This window comes from Mytilus californianus, unplaced genomic scaffold (assembly GCF_021869535.1).
Source record: "Mytilus californianus isolate M0D057914Y unplaced genomic scaffold, xbMytCali1.0.p SCAF_7, whole genome shotgun sequence".
NCBI classification, from domain to species: domain Eukaryota; kingdom Metazoa; phylum Mollusca; class Bivalvia; order Mytilida; family Mytilidae; genus Mytilus; species Mytilus californianus.
In genome coordinates this window covers 37,580,815-37,595,257 of record NW_026262723.1, presented here as the reverse complement: position 1 = coordinate 37,595,257, position 14,443 = coordinate 37,580,815, and the positions used below count along the sequence as shown (strand labels likewise).

The following is a 14,443-nucleotide window of genomic DNA, read 5'->3' as shown; positions in this document are numbered from 1 at the left end:
TACTGAGGGGGCAGGGCCAAATAATCTCCATGGAAATGAGATGTGATAATGCAAATACAACTGCATACCAAATATCATTGACCTTCCACTAGTGTTTTCCCACAAAACTGACCTAATCACAAACTAATACATTGTTAATTCCGCTGCCGGAAACAGCATACCTACACTTGTATGTCTTGCTTTTTGACTCCATCAAGGCGAGACAAAAATGAGATGATTTGGTTTGATTGCCAATGAGACAACTATCCACCAGAGTTCCAATGAAGTGGTCATAGGCAATTATAGGCCACTATATGGGCTTCAACAATGAGAAAAACCCATACATGTATCTGCTATCCATCAAATTTTACAGTTTGGTTTGAATATCTATTGTATACTCTCCTAAAGTGAAGGATCTTGGGAATCCAGCAAATTTCTCTCTCAACATCCAGACAAATAAAAAGGCTTCATCATTTATGATGTCGTAGGAAGGCAGAAAATTAAAATAGCTTTTCAAGACATCATAATTATTTGGACTAGAAAATAAGATGTTACAGTAGTGAGGATAACTTAAACAATAGAGATGACTTTATTCATTGGTTTATTATTAGATTTTACTCAAAGACTGTTCCTCTTTCAACAAACTTTAAATATAAACTACAACTAAAATTGTGCCGCAATCTTAACTGCAGTACTGGAGGTTGATACATGTTCAACCAAGAACAATATTTATCCCTTAGCATATGTTATAGTCAAATTCATTTTATCGTCTAGACAAAGATTATAATCATACTTTCAATTATTTCGGACAAAGAAGCAATGATGATGATCAGCTGATCACTCTTTTTTTTTTTGGAATCTTGCCAACTTGATGACAAGATCAGCAAAGTTGTCAACATGTGCATGGAACTGTTAGAGCCCGAGATGGTGGATTTTGTGATCACTTTGCTATATATATTATAATCCATTTTAAGCATGCATTACGAAATGTTTTTTTCATTACCTGGTTATGAAGAAGCAGCCGGCGTTGTCAGTTTATTTTCAAGTTCAAACACGCTAGCGCGTCACTCACCTGTTGATAATTCAGGAATTCCAACAATACAGATCAGTTTAATTTATTCCTTTCACCTTAATCTGCAAAGAAATTTTTCAAAGACTTTTCTTTTTATCAAGAATCAACACAGGTAGCATAAAAAGGATGTGTATTCGTTTGACAGGTAGCACCCGCCATTTTTCAACAAATGTGTTGTCTATGAATCCAAAAATGAGATGCATGGCCGTTTTTCATTGGACAATTGTTTAAATGAAAGCCAATGAACATTCTTTTGTTAAAATTATTTACTCATTGTCACATGATTCCAATATGGTGAACAAAGTGAAAGTAGAAGTGAAAAAAAAAAAAAAAATATTGGTATGTTTGCACTGGCAATATGTTTTGTTTATGCGAGCTTAATCTACAGTTGAATTAAAATGTTTTCCCATGGGTAGTTGGAACGTGGTTGGTTTGCCTTGTTTCCATAAACAATAATGTTGAATTATTAGATTGTGAAAAAAAAGTGGTTGATGTCAAAACAAATGAAAAGTGAAATTTTTTATCCATCCACTATTGAATGGACATTAGCTGCTATCCAATAAAATACACATGGAATATTTTTTGAAATATATACATGATATATTGTGCGGATTATTTGTGTATGGTGTATTTTGATTTATAATGAAAGAGTCCAATATTCATAATATTGAAACAAAAAAGTATGAAATTTCAGAATGTATGAATAGTAATCTTTCACTAATATAAATTTCAATGTTTGTCGCGGACAATTTTTAAAAATATTTACAAAAAATGTGTGCCTTGTATATTTATAGAGATCAAGTTAAAATTTGAACCATTAACGTACTGCTTCTTTTATAATAGAATTTACCTCTAACATGTCTAAATAGTAAAACTAATGTAAAAATTTAACATAAAAGTTATCACAATTGTCAATACACAATTTTATGTGAAGACTTAATTGCTATATTTTCCGTGCAGGCAAAAGTACAATCGATTTAAAAACTTCAATAAAGAGATCTTTTTTTCATATTTAGAATTGATTTAGAGACACTAAAATTGTAACCATGTGATCTGAAAAGTTTTGCACACAGCGCCTAAGCTGTCTTCCCTCCTCTAATTGGTGGACATATTTTACCATTTATATTGGGGTCTTCAAGACCAAAGAAGGCGAAATTTGTTGACTGATAAAGTTGCAGTTTACTTGAGTGTTGTTGTCAATTGCAGTATTTGAAAAAGCATAAATGCAATTGTATCCTCAAGGTTTGAAACGCATAAGTTGACTTAAAGTAAATTCTAACACTTTTTTGTAGAACTACTTCAGAACTGAAAGATTTGTATAATTATTATGAATGCTATAATAGCACTTTGTCACTTCTGTGAAGGACATGGTCCGCAGGTTATGTTTTGTACACAGCCTATACATCCAAAGGAGCAAACAGAATTATCCAATGAGGATGCTGCAGCCTCGTTATCAAATCGAGTGAGATCACCATCTGGGGATTCATCTGTATCATCAAAGTCTGAACATACATGTGAGGTAAATATTTTCAATTTTGAGAAAAGTCGAAAAGTAGTAAATTAATTAACAGATACTTTTGAAGTTGTCCTTTAAAAATAATTCAGGGTAAATTCTTTAGCAAGTTCTGGATGTAGAAATTAGAAATTCTTTTGAAAAAAACCCATCTTATAACCACAGTTATATGAAAAGGTTTAAAAAACAATAATTAGTTTTAAAAACAAATACAGTCTATATAGACTAAGACCCAGTAATGTACAGGCACAATATCTTTGTTTGAATTAAATCAAATCAGTATAATAAGGAGATGTGGTATGGTTGCTAATTAGACAACTTCCCGCCAAAATCAAAAGAACAAAGATGTAAACAACTATATATTTAGGTCACCATATCGCCATGAAGAATGAGCAAACTCTTACCATATAAAAAGTATTCTTTTTTACATAAAACTTTTTTTAATTTTTGTCTGACATGATATACATGGTATATTTCCTCTCAAACATAAGATTCCATACGAATGTACCATTATTCATTCTTTTAAAATTCTCTTATGATCCAGGGTTGTTATTCAGTAAAAACTGGATTTGTAAGCCATGATAATGATGCTCCAATTAGTTATATTAGCAGTAAATACCCTAACCCAACACAGCCAGAAATTTACAGCCTTGTGAGAAATGCATGCTTGAGGAGTCTTAGTGGTGAGGTAAGAGTTGTTTTCCATGTTTGTTACAAATTGTAATTTGGGCATCAGGTACTATAGGTTGCACTTCTGTAAATATAGACAATGCAATTTCCCCTAGGAACTCCTTTTACGACTAAAACTATGCCACTTTACTATGAAACTTAGTAAAAAAGAGAGCTCTAATATGGAAAGTTCATATGCACTACTATTTTTTTCAAAGGTCAAAACATAGCGCTGTGCGGCATATTTTCTACATTTATATGCATCAAGCTTCTAAGAGTTTAAACTTAAATTAAAATTCTGTATCTATGAACATTATATATCTCCCGAAAAGAGGCGTGGTTTGTGAAACAGCTGTATTTACAAAGTGCAAACCTATAAAGTGGTTTATTTTTACAGACCTTTAATTTTATGAATGCTTAGGCAAAACCTGTTGGAGGGGTATTATTTTTATTTTTAGCTCACCTGGCCCAAAGGGCCAAGTGAGCTTTCTCACCAACCAAGATGGTCGCCATGGCTAAAAATAGAACATAGGGGTAAAATGTAGATTTTGGCTTATATCTCTGAAACCAAAGCATTTAGAGCAAATCTGAGATGGGGTAAAATTGTTTATCAGATCAAGATTTATCTGCCCTGAAATTTTCAGATGAATCGGACAACCCGTTGTTGGGTTGCTGCTCCTGAATTGGTAATTTGAAGTAAATTTTGCCGTTTTTGGTTATTACCTATCTTGAATATTATTATAGATAGAGATAAACTGTAAACAGCAATAATGTTCAGCAAAGTAAGATCTACAAATAAGTCAACTTGACCAAAATGGTCAGTTGACCCCTTAAGGAGTTATTGCCCTTTATAGTAAATTTTTAACCATTTTTCGTAAATTTTTGTAATCTTTTACAAAAATCTTCTCCTCTGAAACTACTAAGATAAGTTTAACCAAACTTGTCCACAATCATCATTAGGGTATCTAGTTTCAAAAATGTGTCCGATGACCCCGCCCGCAAACCAAGATGGCTGACATGGCTAAAAAATAGTACATAGGGTTAAATGCAGTTTTTGGCTCATATCTCTGAAACCAAAGCATTTAGAGCAAATCTGACGAGGATACAATTGTTCATTAGGTCAAGATCTATCTGCCCTGAAATTTTCAGACCAATCAGGCAACACGTTGTTGGGTTGCTGCCCCTGAATTGGTAATTTTAAGAAAATTTTACAGCTTTTGGTTATTATCTTGAATATTATTATAGATAGAGATAAACTGTAAACAGCAATAATGTACAGCAAATTAAGATCTACAAATAAGTCAACATGACCAAATTGTCAATTGACCCTTTAAGGAGTTATTGCCCTTTATTGTAAATTTTTGTAAATTTTTACAAAATATTTTCCACTGTAACTACTGGACCAAGTTCATTATAGATAGAGATAATAGTAAGGAGCAAGAATGTTCAGTAAAGTAAGATCTACAAACACATCACCATCACCAAAACACAATTTTGTCATGAATCCATCTGTGTCCTTTGTTTAATATGCACATAGACCAAGGTGAGCGACACAGGCTCTTTAGAGCCTCTAGTTTGTTGTCATGAATACTGATTTTTCCCGAGGTCTGATTTATGGGAAGGAATATTGTCACAATTTTATCTTTAACCTGAAACTAGTTGTTAAAGTAGTAAGTTCGGTAAGGGCCGTATTTGGCTCTGATTATTAAGTTAATTGTTTCAAGATAAAATAGCTTTAAGATGATTAAAAGACATGTGAGAAAGTTGAATAGAACTAATTATTTGTCAAGTTTTATTTCAAAGCGTTGATTTTTACATCCCAAATAGATAAAAAAAAGATATGTTTGCGAAATTTGACAAATCGTCCACATTTCAACCAAATGAAGGCCTAGGAAACATAGAGTGCAGATGTTCACAAACGAAATATTCAAGTCCAATATGTAAAATGTTATAATAAAAATTGTGTTAAAAGATCTTACATGCACTTAATGTTTCCTGTCCAAAAATTCAATGGAAATTTACCTATTTTCATTGAGTTTTTGTGGAAAATCAAAACAAGTGCTACTTGTAATGTCATGTATAGAATGCAAATACATAAATTTTAAACAAAAGACTTTTTAGTCAATGAAGCCTGGAATTAGCTATGATTCATTTTTATATTGGTCAATAAATCTTAATTTGAAATTGGAGAGAGAAATGGGCCATTTTTGTGCCTTATCGAACCTACTCCTTTTAACTTACGGTACATGATCAACAGATATAGAAAAAATACGCTTTGAGCCATTCAGTGTGTGATATACATTGTAAGGGTTGTTTCCCCTATTACCAGATTACATAACTACACAAGCTTAGGAGAAATACATGCTTTAATTGCACACTACCAGACAATTGTATGTACAATTAAAAGTCTGTGAAAATGACAATGTTGGCCAAAATGTAATGAGATAAGGGTTATCTTTCCCTGAAACATAAGACTGAATATAAGTGTGGTTAATATTTTAATCATATCTATGAAAGAATAAAGTTTTGCAATTACACTAAATGGTAATTCTTCGAGAATCAAAAATTGTAATGTATTTATCATTCCATTTTAACATGATTGATATTTTTTTTGTCTTTCCATTTAAGGTATGTCCAGGTAATGAAGGAGCTATTTTCTTTGGCAATGATCAACAAGGACATGTACTTAGCTATACTTTTCAGTTGAAGGACAATCTTGCTCGTGGTTTCCAACGGAAATATAGTATCATTGTTATGATGATGGATAAAATTTATTTACTTAATTCCTGGCCATTTCTTGTTCCACATTTAAAAATTTTGATTGAACATTTGCAAGATAAAGCAGGTAAAGTCTATGAATCAGAACAAGCAAAATGTCCACAACGCGCAGTTCGTTTAAAGTCCAGCATAAATGCAGGAAATTTCTTCCAGCAAAGGGGAGGTAATAACCCTGCTAGGTCATTAATGGAACTGACAAAAGATAAAAACATTTTTAAAATTTTACATGTGGCATTTGTTTGGATATTAAAAGCATGTAGTAACAGAATTACAGAGACATTGCTTGAAGGACCACCAACTGAAGATTCTATCATCGATATGGAGAAACAAGAAGGTATTCTGTTAATTGTAGTGAAGAAATGTCTCCCATATACACATGTATTGGGCCACCCTTAACAAATTCTTTGTTTGATGTTACTTAACCATGCCTTGTAGAGTTGGGTCATTAGGAAGGTAGGAATATTATTTGTTTTGGCCAAAAACATAAGTTACATGTTTTAGACAAGAAAACAACGTTAAAGCACAAATTTTTTTTTAAAAGAAATATTTGAAACGATTTGTGTCATAAAATTTTTCGAGTAGGCTGCTTTTTAGGTGGGTAGGTAGGCAACATCAAACACTTTTAATTTTATTTATGGCCTTATAGAATAATTATTCCATAAACACTACATGTGCTATAGTAAACTTCTTTAGGTATGCTTGAAACTTAAAGGTATGAAAGTAAAAAATGCATGTACACACACTTTGTCACAAGAGTCAGTGGCATATAATAATTGAACAATAATAAAACAAGACATTCAAATGAAATGAAATATGCAATATTTAGCAAGGTTATGTTAATCGCAAAGATGTCATATAGACTAGACAGTTAGCAAATCCACTTTTCTTAGTACCATGGAGTTGTTAATTTTGATATCACTACCGATACTTATGTTTGCCATTTCACCTCCAACGCAATCATTAAACTTATTGTATGAAAAGTTTTATACAGTTAAGAAGTTACATGAGCACATACACATTTAAAAAATTCCTATTGGTCTTGTTTGTATGAATAAAAAAGAGATGTGGAGTAGGCATCAGTAAGGCAGCAATCCAACAACAAAAACATTAAAATGACATCTAGAGGTTAAGATACAATCTTCAACATTAAACAGGTGTCAATGTACTATGTCAAAAATAAGGAGAGTAAATGAAACAGAATTTATCAAAGCTATGTCCTCAATTCTTATAAAAAAACAAAAAAATTAAAACATAACAATAGACAGACAACCCAGGGTTCTCCCTAAGGTAAGTCTACAAGTCCTGGACTCATGAAAATCTGTCTATACTCATCATTTTCAAAACTGGTGAGTCCAAAGATGCATTAAATTGCAAAATGTTGTTTCAGCTGAGCATATATATATTACCATTTTATAACAAAAGTTTAAAAAATAGTTGAAATATAATGTAATTTCCTAGCTTTATTTTTGTCATGAAGACTATAATGATAAATTATATAGCAATAAAGTTTCATGTTTGCACTGTTGGACTCACCATATCCAAAAATGATAAGTCCTTGGACTCACCTTCAAAAATCCTTAGTGAGAACCCTGGACAACCACTGATGAGGTTCCTGACTTGAGACAGACACATGACATGTTTCTATGTTAAAACTAGTTCCTTGAGATAAAAGTTTTTCTCATCTGTTGACAAGACATTTGACCAGTTTTGTTTATAGCATTATCTTACATTTTCTCCTTATATGTAATCATTAACAATGCAAGTTTGTTGTTTTTTACAGAGACAGAAGAAGGTTTCATAAAATTATTTTCCAAGCCTGCAAATGAAGTTGGTGATGGGGACACAACTCCATTAGCAGAGGAAAGGGAGATAACTGATGAAGACATTCATCCATCTGAGCTGGATAATATTCATAACTTAAGACTATTGCTAAAGGTTGATCATTTTAAATATACAAACTTAGCTAACAACACTTTTAATTGGCAATACTTGATATTGTAACATTTTTAATAGATTACTGGTTGAAATATTTGATGAAACTCGAAGCTTAGTTCTCCATTTTAATAATTTTACCTTAAATAAAAGTTTTAAATAGTATTTACATAGAGGTGTCAATGATGCATATTAAAAACAATTTATCATCAGTAACAATTACTTTCTTTTAATAATGATTGATAGGTCAATTTCTTATATTAACTGAATTCCACAATTCACATATTTTTCAGGTACTGGGTGAAAGTAACTTTCATCTCCTGACCCACCATGTTGTCATCGGCAACCAAGTTATCATACGTGGTTCATATCAAAAAACCATCAAGTTGATTCTTCATGCTTTAATGGTAAGAATATATATAAAACTGGTTTGAAACACCAGTTTACTACACCTTGTATGAGTGCAAAGATCTACAATTTCAAATATTTGTTACCTTTTCACCTAGTATACTACACTGCAGCTCTGCTGAACTGTTCCATATAAGTAGCTTGTCTGAGGTTGTTAGTAATTTTCTATTCTTACACTCTTTTGATATTTCAATCTTTTTCTAACCAGTTAAAGATTCAATAGTCCATTTGCCAATTGCCGACTGCATTCTGTTATTACACACTTTTAACACAAATTGCTTCCCTTTGTCATCTGTAGACAGGTTCTATAGCAGATAAAATTGGCTTCTGCCCACCCAAATCATGATAAGTTGAAAATGATATATCTGCATTTTAACTAATTTTTGGTGATTAATAACTACTGGTGTCAAAACATTTTTAGCTTAGCAAAAAAATTATATGCAAATAAAAGATTTTAAAAACTTAAAGGTTACAGTCATTATCCACAGATAAATTTGCTGTTTCTGTTAGCTCTCCATTGTCAATGAAATTTATGTCCTTCCTAAGGGAGACAACTAAAAATTTGATCTCTAATTACAGGATCAGTTTAGGGAATTGGTATCTAATGGACTATTTAATTTTAAAAAGTTCAAATGTTGCATGAAACACAGCATGTTTTGTAGCTGTTTCCTCAGTAGATAAGGGGAGACAGGAATACCATAGATAATTGCATCCATGTTATAGTTACCAGTAAATTGCTACAGGGGTGAGGGATGAAAAACTGTTATGTTGGTTCTCAAATTGTACTTTCTTAATGGTGATTCTACATAGGTATAGACCAATTTCGAGTCTTTTTTATGAATGAGTTACGGCCGTTAACCTGAGGTTATTGAACAATCAAATCCTATTGTGACATAATAACATAAGGATTGTGACATTGGAAATGTACAGGAAAGTGCAAGAATGTGAAAGTCATCTAGAAGCCAGGGGCCAGCAAAATCCCGCCTTCAGGTGCGGGATTTTCTCATTGTGTTGAAGACCCATTGGGGGCCTTCAGCTGTTTTTTGCTCTTTGGTCGGGTTGTTGTCTCTTTGACACATTCCCCATTTCCATTCTCAATTTTATTGTACTTAACTAACATCGTCTATATTAAATAAAAAAAATAAAGTACAAGTTATAGATTTAATATAGAAATACTAGACGATAGACAAAAACACTTTCAAACAAGAAAACATCACAAAATTATTCTTTATAATAGAAAAACAAAGGATATGGGGTATCCATTCATGACACAAAATCAGTACATGCACAGAAAAAAACACACAATAAGCAAAGGAACAGCACTTGTATTGCTGTTCTTCATCTCAAAGTCACAGTGAGGCCTTCAACACGGAGCATAAAAACTCTCACCTCATTGCAAATTTAAGACGGCCCCTAGCAGAATTTATGTTCTTTAATTCAATACTTTCAGATGCTAGTACCCAGAGGTTGTTGTCGATCAATTTTTCACAGTAATGAATACCAGGAGTCATTCAGATGCAATTTCCTTGGCCTGACAGCTGATAGTTCTCTACCTAGTCACATCTTGTCCTCAGAAATGTTTGTGCTGTTGGTAGAAATGCACTTGAAAGATGAAAATGACAAACCTCAAAATGACAATGATTTTCATAAATTTGAATACAGCATGGCAAGCCCAACAAGATTAATGGATAAAGGTACACATTTGATAAGGGACCTGAGATATTTTTAATACAGTCTATAAAATCATTAGGCATCTGATCAATCAATTTGAGTAGTTATCCTTATTCGTGTCCCGTGCCTTCATATTATCTTTACATCCTACTTTTAATATTAAACTTGTTAGTTTTCTTTAAAAAAAATCAAATGTTCTTTTTGCACAATACTGTTGATTTGAACCTGTCTATGTTAATGGCCAAAGAATCACTGCACTCAAAAGGAAAAAATAAACACATATTTTTATAGTTTTAAGGAAATTAACATTAAGACGGATCCTATGCTTCTGATATTCTGATCCTACAGAGATGCCATCTTTGCAAGCCTAGGGTTATGATCCTACCCACTCCTCTTCACCCTTGGCAGATTAAGTCAAGAATTTGTGATCCATGAGGTAATGATTTCCATTGGACACAATTATAACTAGCTGCACCAGTCAAAAACAAGCTTCAGATGCAGTGGTGATGTGTAAATAAAGAAAATGTAAATAAACAATTGCCACATGCAGATTGTGCAATGTGTCTTTACCCCCAAAACATAAGGCGATATTTAGCAACAAAATTTTATATTGAAGTTCCTAGGTATGCTCCTAGAACAGATGATGGAAATGTCAAGTTTTGTTAACTTATATTTGCTGTTTCTGATTTACGAAATTTATTAACACTGGACACAGTCATTTTTACACCTCCAAAAACTAAAAAGTACAAGCACTGTCATTGGTCAATTATGATGTAGTCGGAGTGGGCATGACTTCTATCTGTCACTAGATGGCACTATGATGTAAACACAAATTCTGTCTTAATCTGCCAAGGGGGAAGAGGAGCGCGCTGGATCATAAACCTTGGCTAGGGAAGATGCAGAGTTGCTAACATAATGCCAAACCTGTCTGATTTTTTTTTAGTGTTTGCTGTTAATATAATATATATGTATTTTGAGGAGCCTGATGGGTTATTTTCGTTCTTCGTGATAGGCGCATTTTCGCTATCGTGATCCGTTTTTCTAGATTTTTTTTTTTTTATATTTTCGTGATCCGTGATCATGGAAATTTATTTTCTGTGAATCGTGATTGACAAAAAAATCAACTCGTGAATCGTGATGAGACCCCCCATCAGGCCCCTCTATTTTAGTAGTTATGAAGTTTGTTCATTTGAGAATTTCTCATCATTCAATTACTTCAAATATGAAAAGATTGAGATGTGGGGTAAACATTGATTAGACAAATAACCAAAAGTTGGACTATCCGTCTTTTCAGAGTGAGTTAATAGCACTGTTCAAATTTTCACACTTCATACTTTTTGCAATGGTGTAAATATAGTTACTGAACAATTTACTCTTAACCTTTTGCAACAATCATCATATCCATTGTCAAAGACAGTATCGTTAAGAACATTTAGAAATTTTCATTTTTTATATTCAATGTTTATTTTTAGCACCAACTGTCTTACAAAAAATACAACTGGCTCTAAATAACGAAAGATTCTCTAATGGAGTGATGGAGCAATGTTTGATCTGTCTGAAAGAAGAATGGATGAAGTAAGAAATATAAATGATTCAAATAGACTCAGAATGTCTTATATTAAAGGCAAAAATTGAAATATATGGGATAGACAAAATATCTGACACCCTTACTATCTTTTGAAGGGTTATAAACCACTGATTAGAACCTCAAATTAAAATTAAAATATGTAATAAAAACAGCTTTATTAGGATCATTTGTTAAATCAGCAGATATATTGATATTTTTTGCTTGCTTAATGGCCAGTTGCAATTATTTCATACATATTCAGAATGAGATAGAATAAACAAATAATAAAAATTGGTATGTCAAACAAAGTAGGAAGAACTTTCAAAGAGCGCTAATTTCGAGTGCCATCGGAAAAGACAAGTTTGAAAATTTATTGAAAATTTGCCTTGCAACAGGCCAGGTACAGACCCCTCAGAGAATTGTTGCATGCAGAGATAGTGGAACTCTTCCTACTTGAGACAACAGATTTAAAGTCCACATTTTGACTGGACTTGGCTGCAAATTTATACATCATGCACAGCCAATCAAACACCCCACTTAAGAAAGGTGTTTTTCTGTCAGAATGGGAGAGATTCCAGATATAGAAATATGGTCACACATTTCTATATCCCAGTCAACTCTGGGTTTCCACAGTTAGAATGAAATATTAAGGATTAAAATGGTAAACATGTCATGGTGACAGAAACCTTTCAATAATAATCATCACAATTATTATGATATCTTAAAAGTTTGGAAAAATTGTCGAAAACAAATCCTCCATTCATATACAAATAGGAAATTTTCATAGTTAAAAGATGTATTCTTTAACGAATTTAAAGATTGGATAAGAAAAATATTCCTTTAGATGATTGGAGCTTAATACAAATGAAATCTTTAAACATATGGTACACAACATTATTTCTGTGGTCACATCTTGTGATTCATGAAATTGTCTAGGTTCTAAAAACTACTAGCGTATGGTACATGTGTAACAGGGAAAAGTTGATTATTTCTGTTTAAGTTGAATTCTTTTTAGAAAATAAATCAGTAAAGTACATTGCCTCCTTAAAACTGAAGCAAAATATGAAAAAAATAAATAAATAGATAAACTATATTTATTTTTCAGCAAAGTGAAAGTTTTATATAAATTCACAAAGGCAGGAGGGAGTATCTCAGAAATTGACACTCATAATTTGTTACAAGTTGTTGATGCAAAAGAAGAAGATAAGCAGTTACTCAAATTCTGGACATCAGGACTTAGTGTTCAGTACAGGGATCACATACGGAAAACATCTAAATCTCAACACTAACATGCTGTTTGTTAAATTGTCTTTATGCTCTATGTTAACAGAATGCTTTGCAGATACAGGGATTTCAGTACTGTTAAATCATCTTGAGAACTTAAAAAGTATGTGCTCTTGTCATACCTTGATTATCATACCTAGGCTAGGTTATCAAAAATAAAAGTGGCAGCTCCAATTTTGTATTACAGGACATTTTTGTAATGAACCAGTTATTATATACCGTGTGATCAAATTCTGATCACGTGCCTACACTTGGCGCTAAATTAAAAAAAAAATTTCATCCTTGTAGTTTTTTTTTCTGTTCAATAATTTTTCAAGGGTATAATATCTCAGAAATTTTATGCTTTAAGCATGCTTTTCATGTTTTGGTTTAATTGGTTTCTTCTGTTGAAATTTTTCTGTCTATGCTTTGTGGTAATGTCGTAAAATCACACTTTTCTAGCCTCCACGGTGATCTTGTAGATGTGTGTTCGTCTGGAGTGCGGGAGGTTGCAAGTTATGATGGGTCAAACCAAAGACTTTGAAAATTGGTATTTGCTGCTTCTCCGCTAAGCAAGCTGCATTAAGCAGTAAGAGAAAAAGTCAGCTTGGAATCCAGGTGGGTTGACATGTCTTCCTGCGTGTTACCTTGTGAACTAGCCCTTAAATAAACTGGTAACACAGAGATATGTCTCACCTTTTTGTTATTTTGATAGTAAAATGCAATTGTTGAAATTGAAATACATGAAGCAATATTCCTAACATGTAAGTAATGCAAAATTTTCAAAGTCAATGAACCATGACTAATGGGGTGGGGCCAAATAATTTCCATGGAAATCAGATATACCAATGCTAATACAACTGCATACCGAAAATCATTGACCTTCCACGAGGTTCCCATAAAACGAACTTATCACAAACTAATACATTGTTGATGATAACGCTGTAGCAGCCACCGCCAGAAACAGCATATCTATGTCTCTCTTTTTGACCCAGTCAAGGTGAAACAAAAATCAGGCTCCGTGTGTCAGTTTTGATAATTTATAAAGTTGTTTACTGTGGGTTCATTATTATTCGTGGGATACCGATTTTCATTGATTTCATGGTTACAGGTGAACCACAAATTTAAATGTTCAACGAAGTACAAATTTTCTATAGGCTTGTATGCAGACCTTAATAAAACCACAATATCAAATATCCACAAAAGTTTCCTCAATCCACAAAAATAATGAAGGGCCACAGTATACAAAAACTAAATCAAGTTAATGCTATCTCCTAATTTAACAAAGACTTAACGAGTTTAATATTATTGTTAGTTTATATGTTTTGTGCAATATAGATTATTTTTAAATAAATGATATGATTTTTTTTTGGTTTTTTTATCTATATTATTAGACATAAACATATTTTCAATACTTGATGCTGCTGCTGCCGCAGACATAAAACATTGTCTTTACTCATACCACTTTTTTCAAAAATTCCTACTGCATATCTCTGATAAAACCAGGTAAGGTACCAGTCTTGTATTACAACTCCAGTTTCCGGTGCATGTCAAAACATGGAGTGAAATGAAATAGTCTTTTTTCTGAATT

The 14,443-nt window shown here is 32.5% G+C and overlaps 2 protein-coding genes across 2 annotated transcripts in view; one reads left to right on the top strand and one right to left on the bottom strand.

Moving 5' to 3' along the window:
* LOC127707951 (uncharacterized) overlaps positions 1-1,231 on the bottom strand; it is a 34,318-nt gene extending 33,087 nt beyond the window's left edge. Inside the window, exon 1 of the mRNA XM_052212713.1 lies at positions 1,052-1,231. The gene's annotated coding sequence lies outside the window, so the exon portion shown is untranslated. The remainder of the gene's footprint in view (positions 1-1,051) is intronic.
* Positions 1,232-1,327: 96 nt separating this feature from the next.
* Positions 1,328-14,219, top strand: LOC127707955 (folliculin-like). The gene is made up of 9 exons (XM_052212722.1): positions 1,328-1,390; positions 2,344-2,570; positions 3,109-3,252; positions 5,862-6,345; positions 7,792-7,946; positions 8,237-8,350; positions 9,802-10,045; positions 11,495-11,597; positions 12,695-14,219. The coding sequence occupies exons 2-9, from the start codon at positions 2,379-2,381 to the stop codon at positions 12,876-12,878; spliced, it is 1,620 nt and encodes a 539-aa protein (XP_052068682.1). The 5' UTR covers positions 1,328-1,390; positions 2,344-2,378; the 3' UTR covers positions 12,879-14,219.
* Positions 14,220-14,443: the final 224 nt, after the last annotated feature.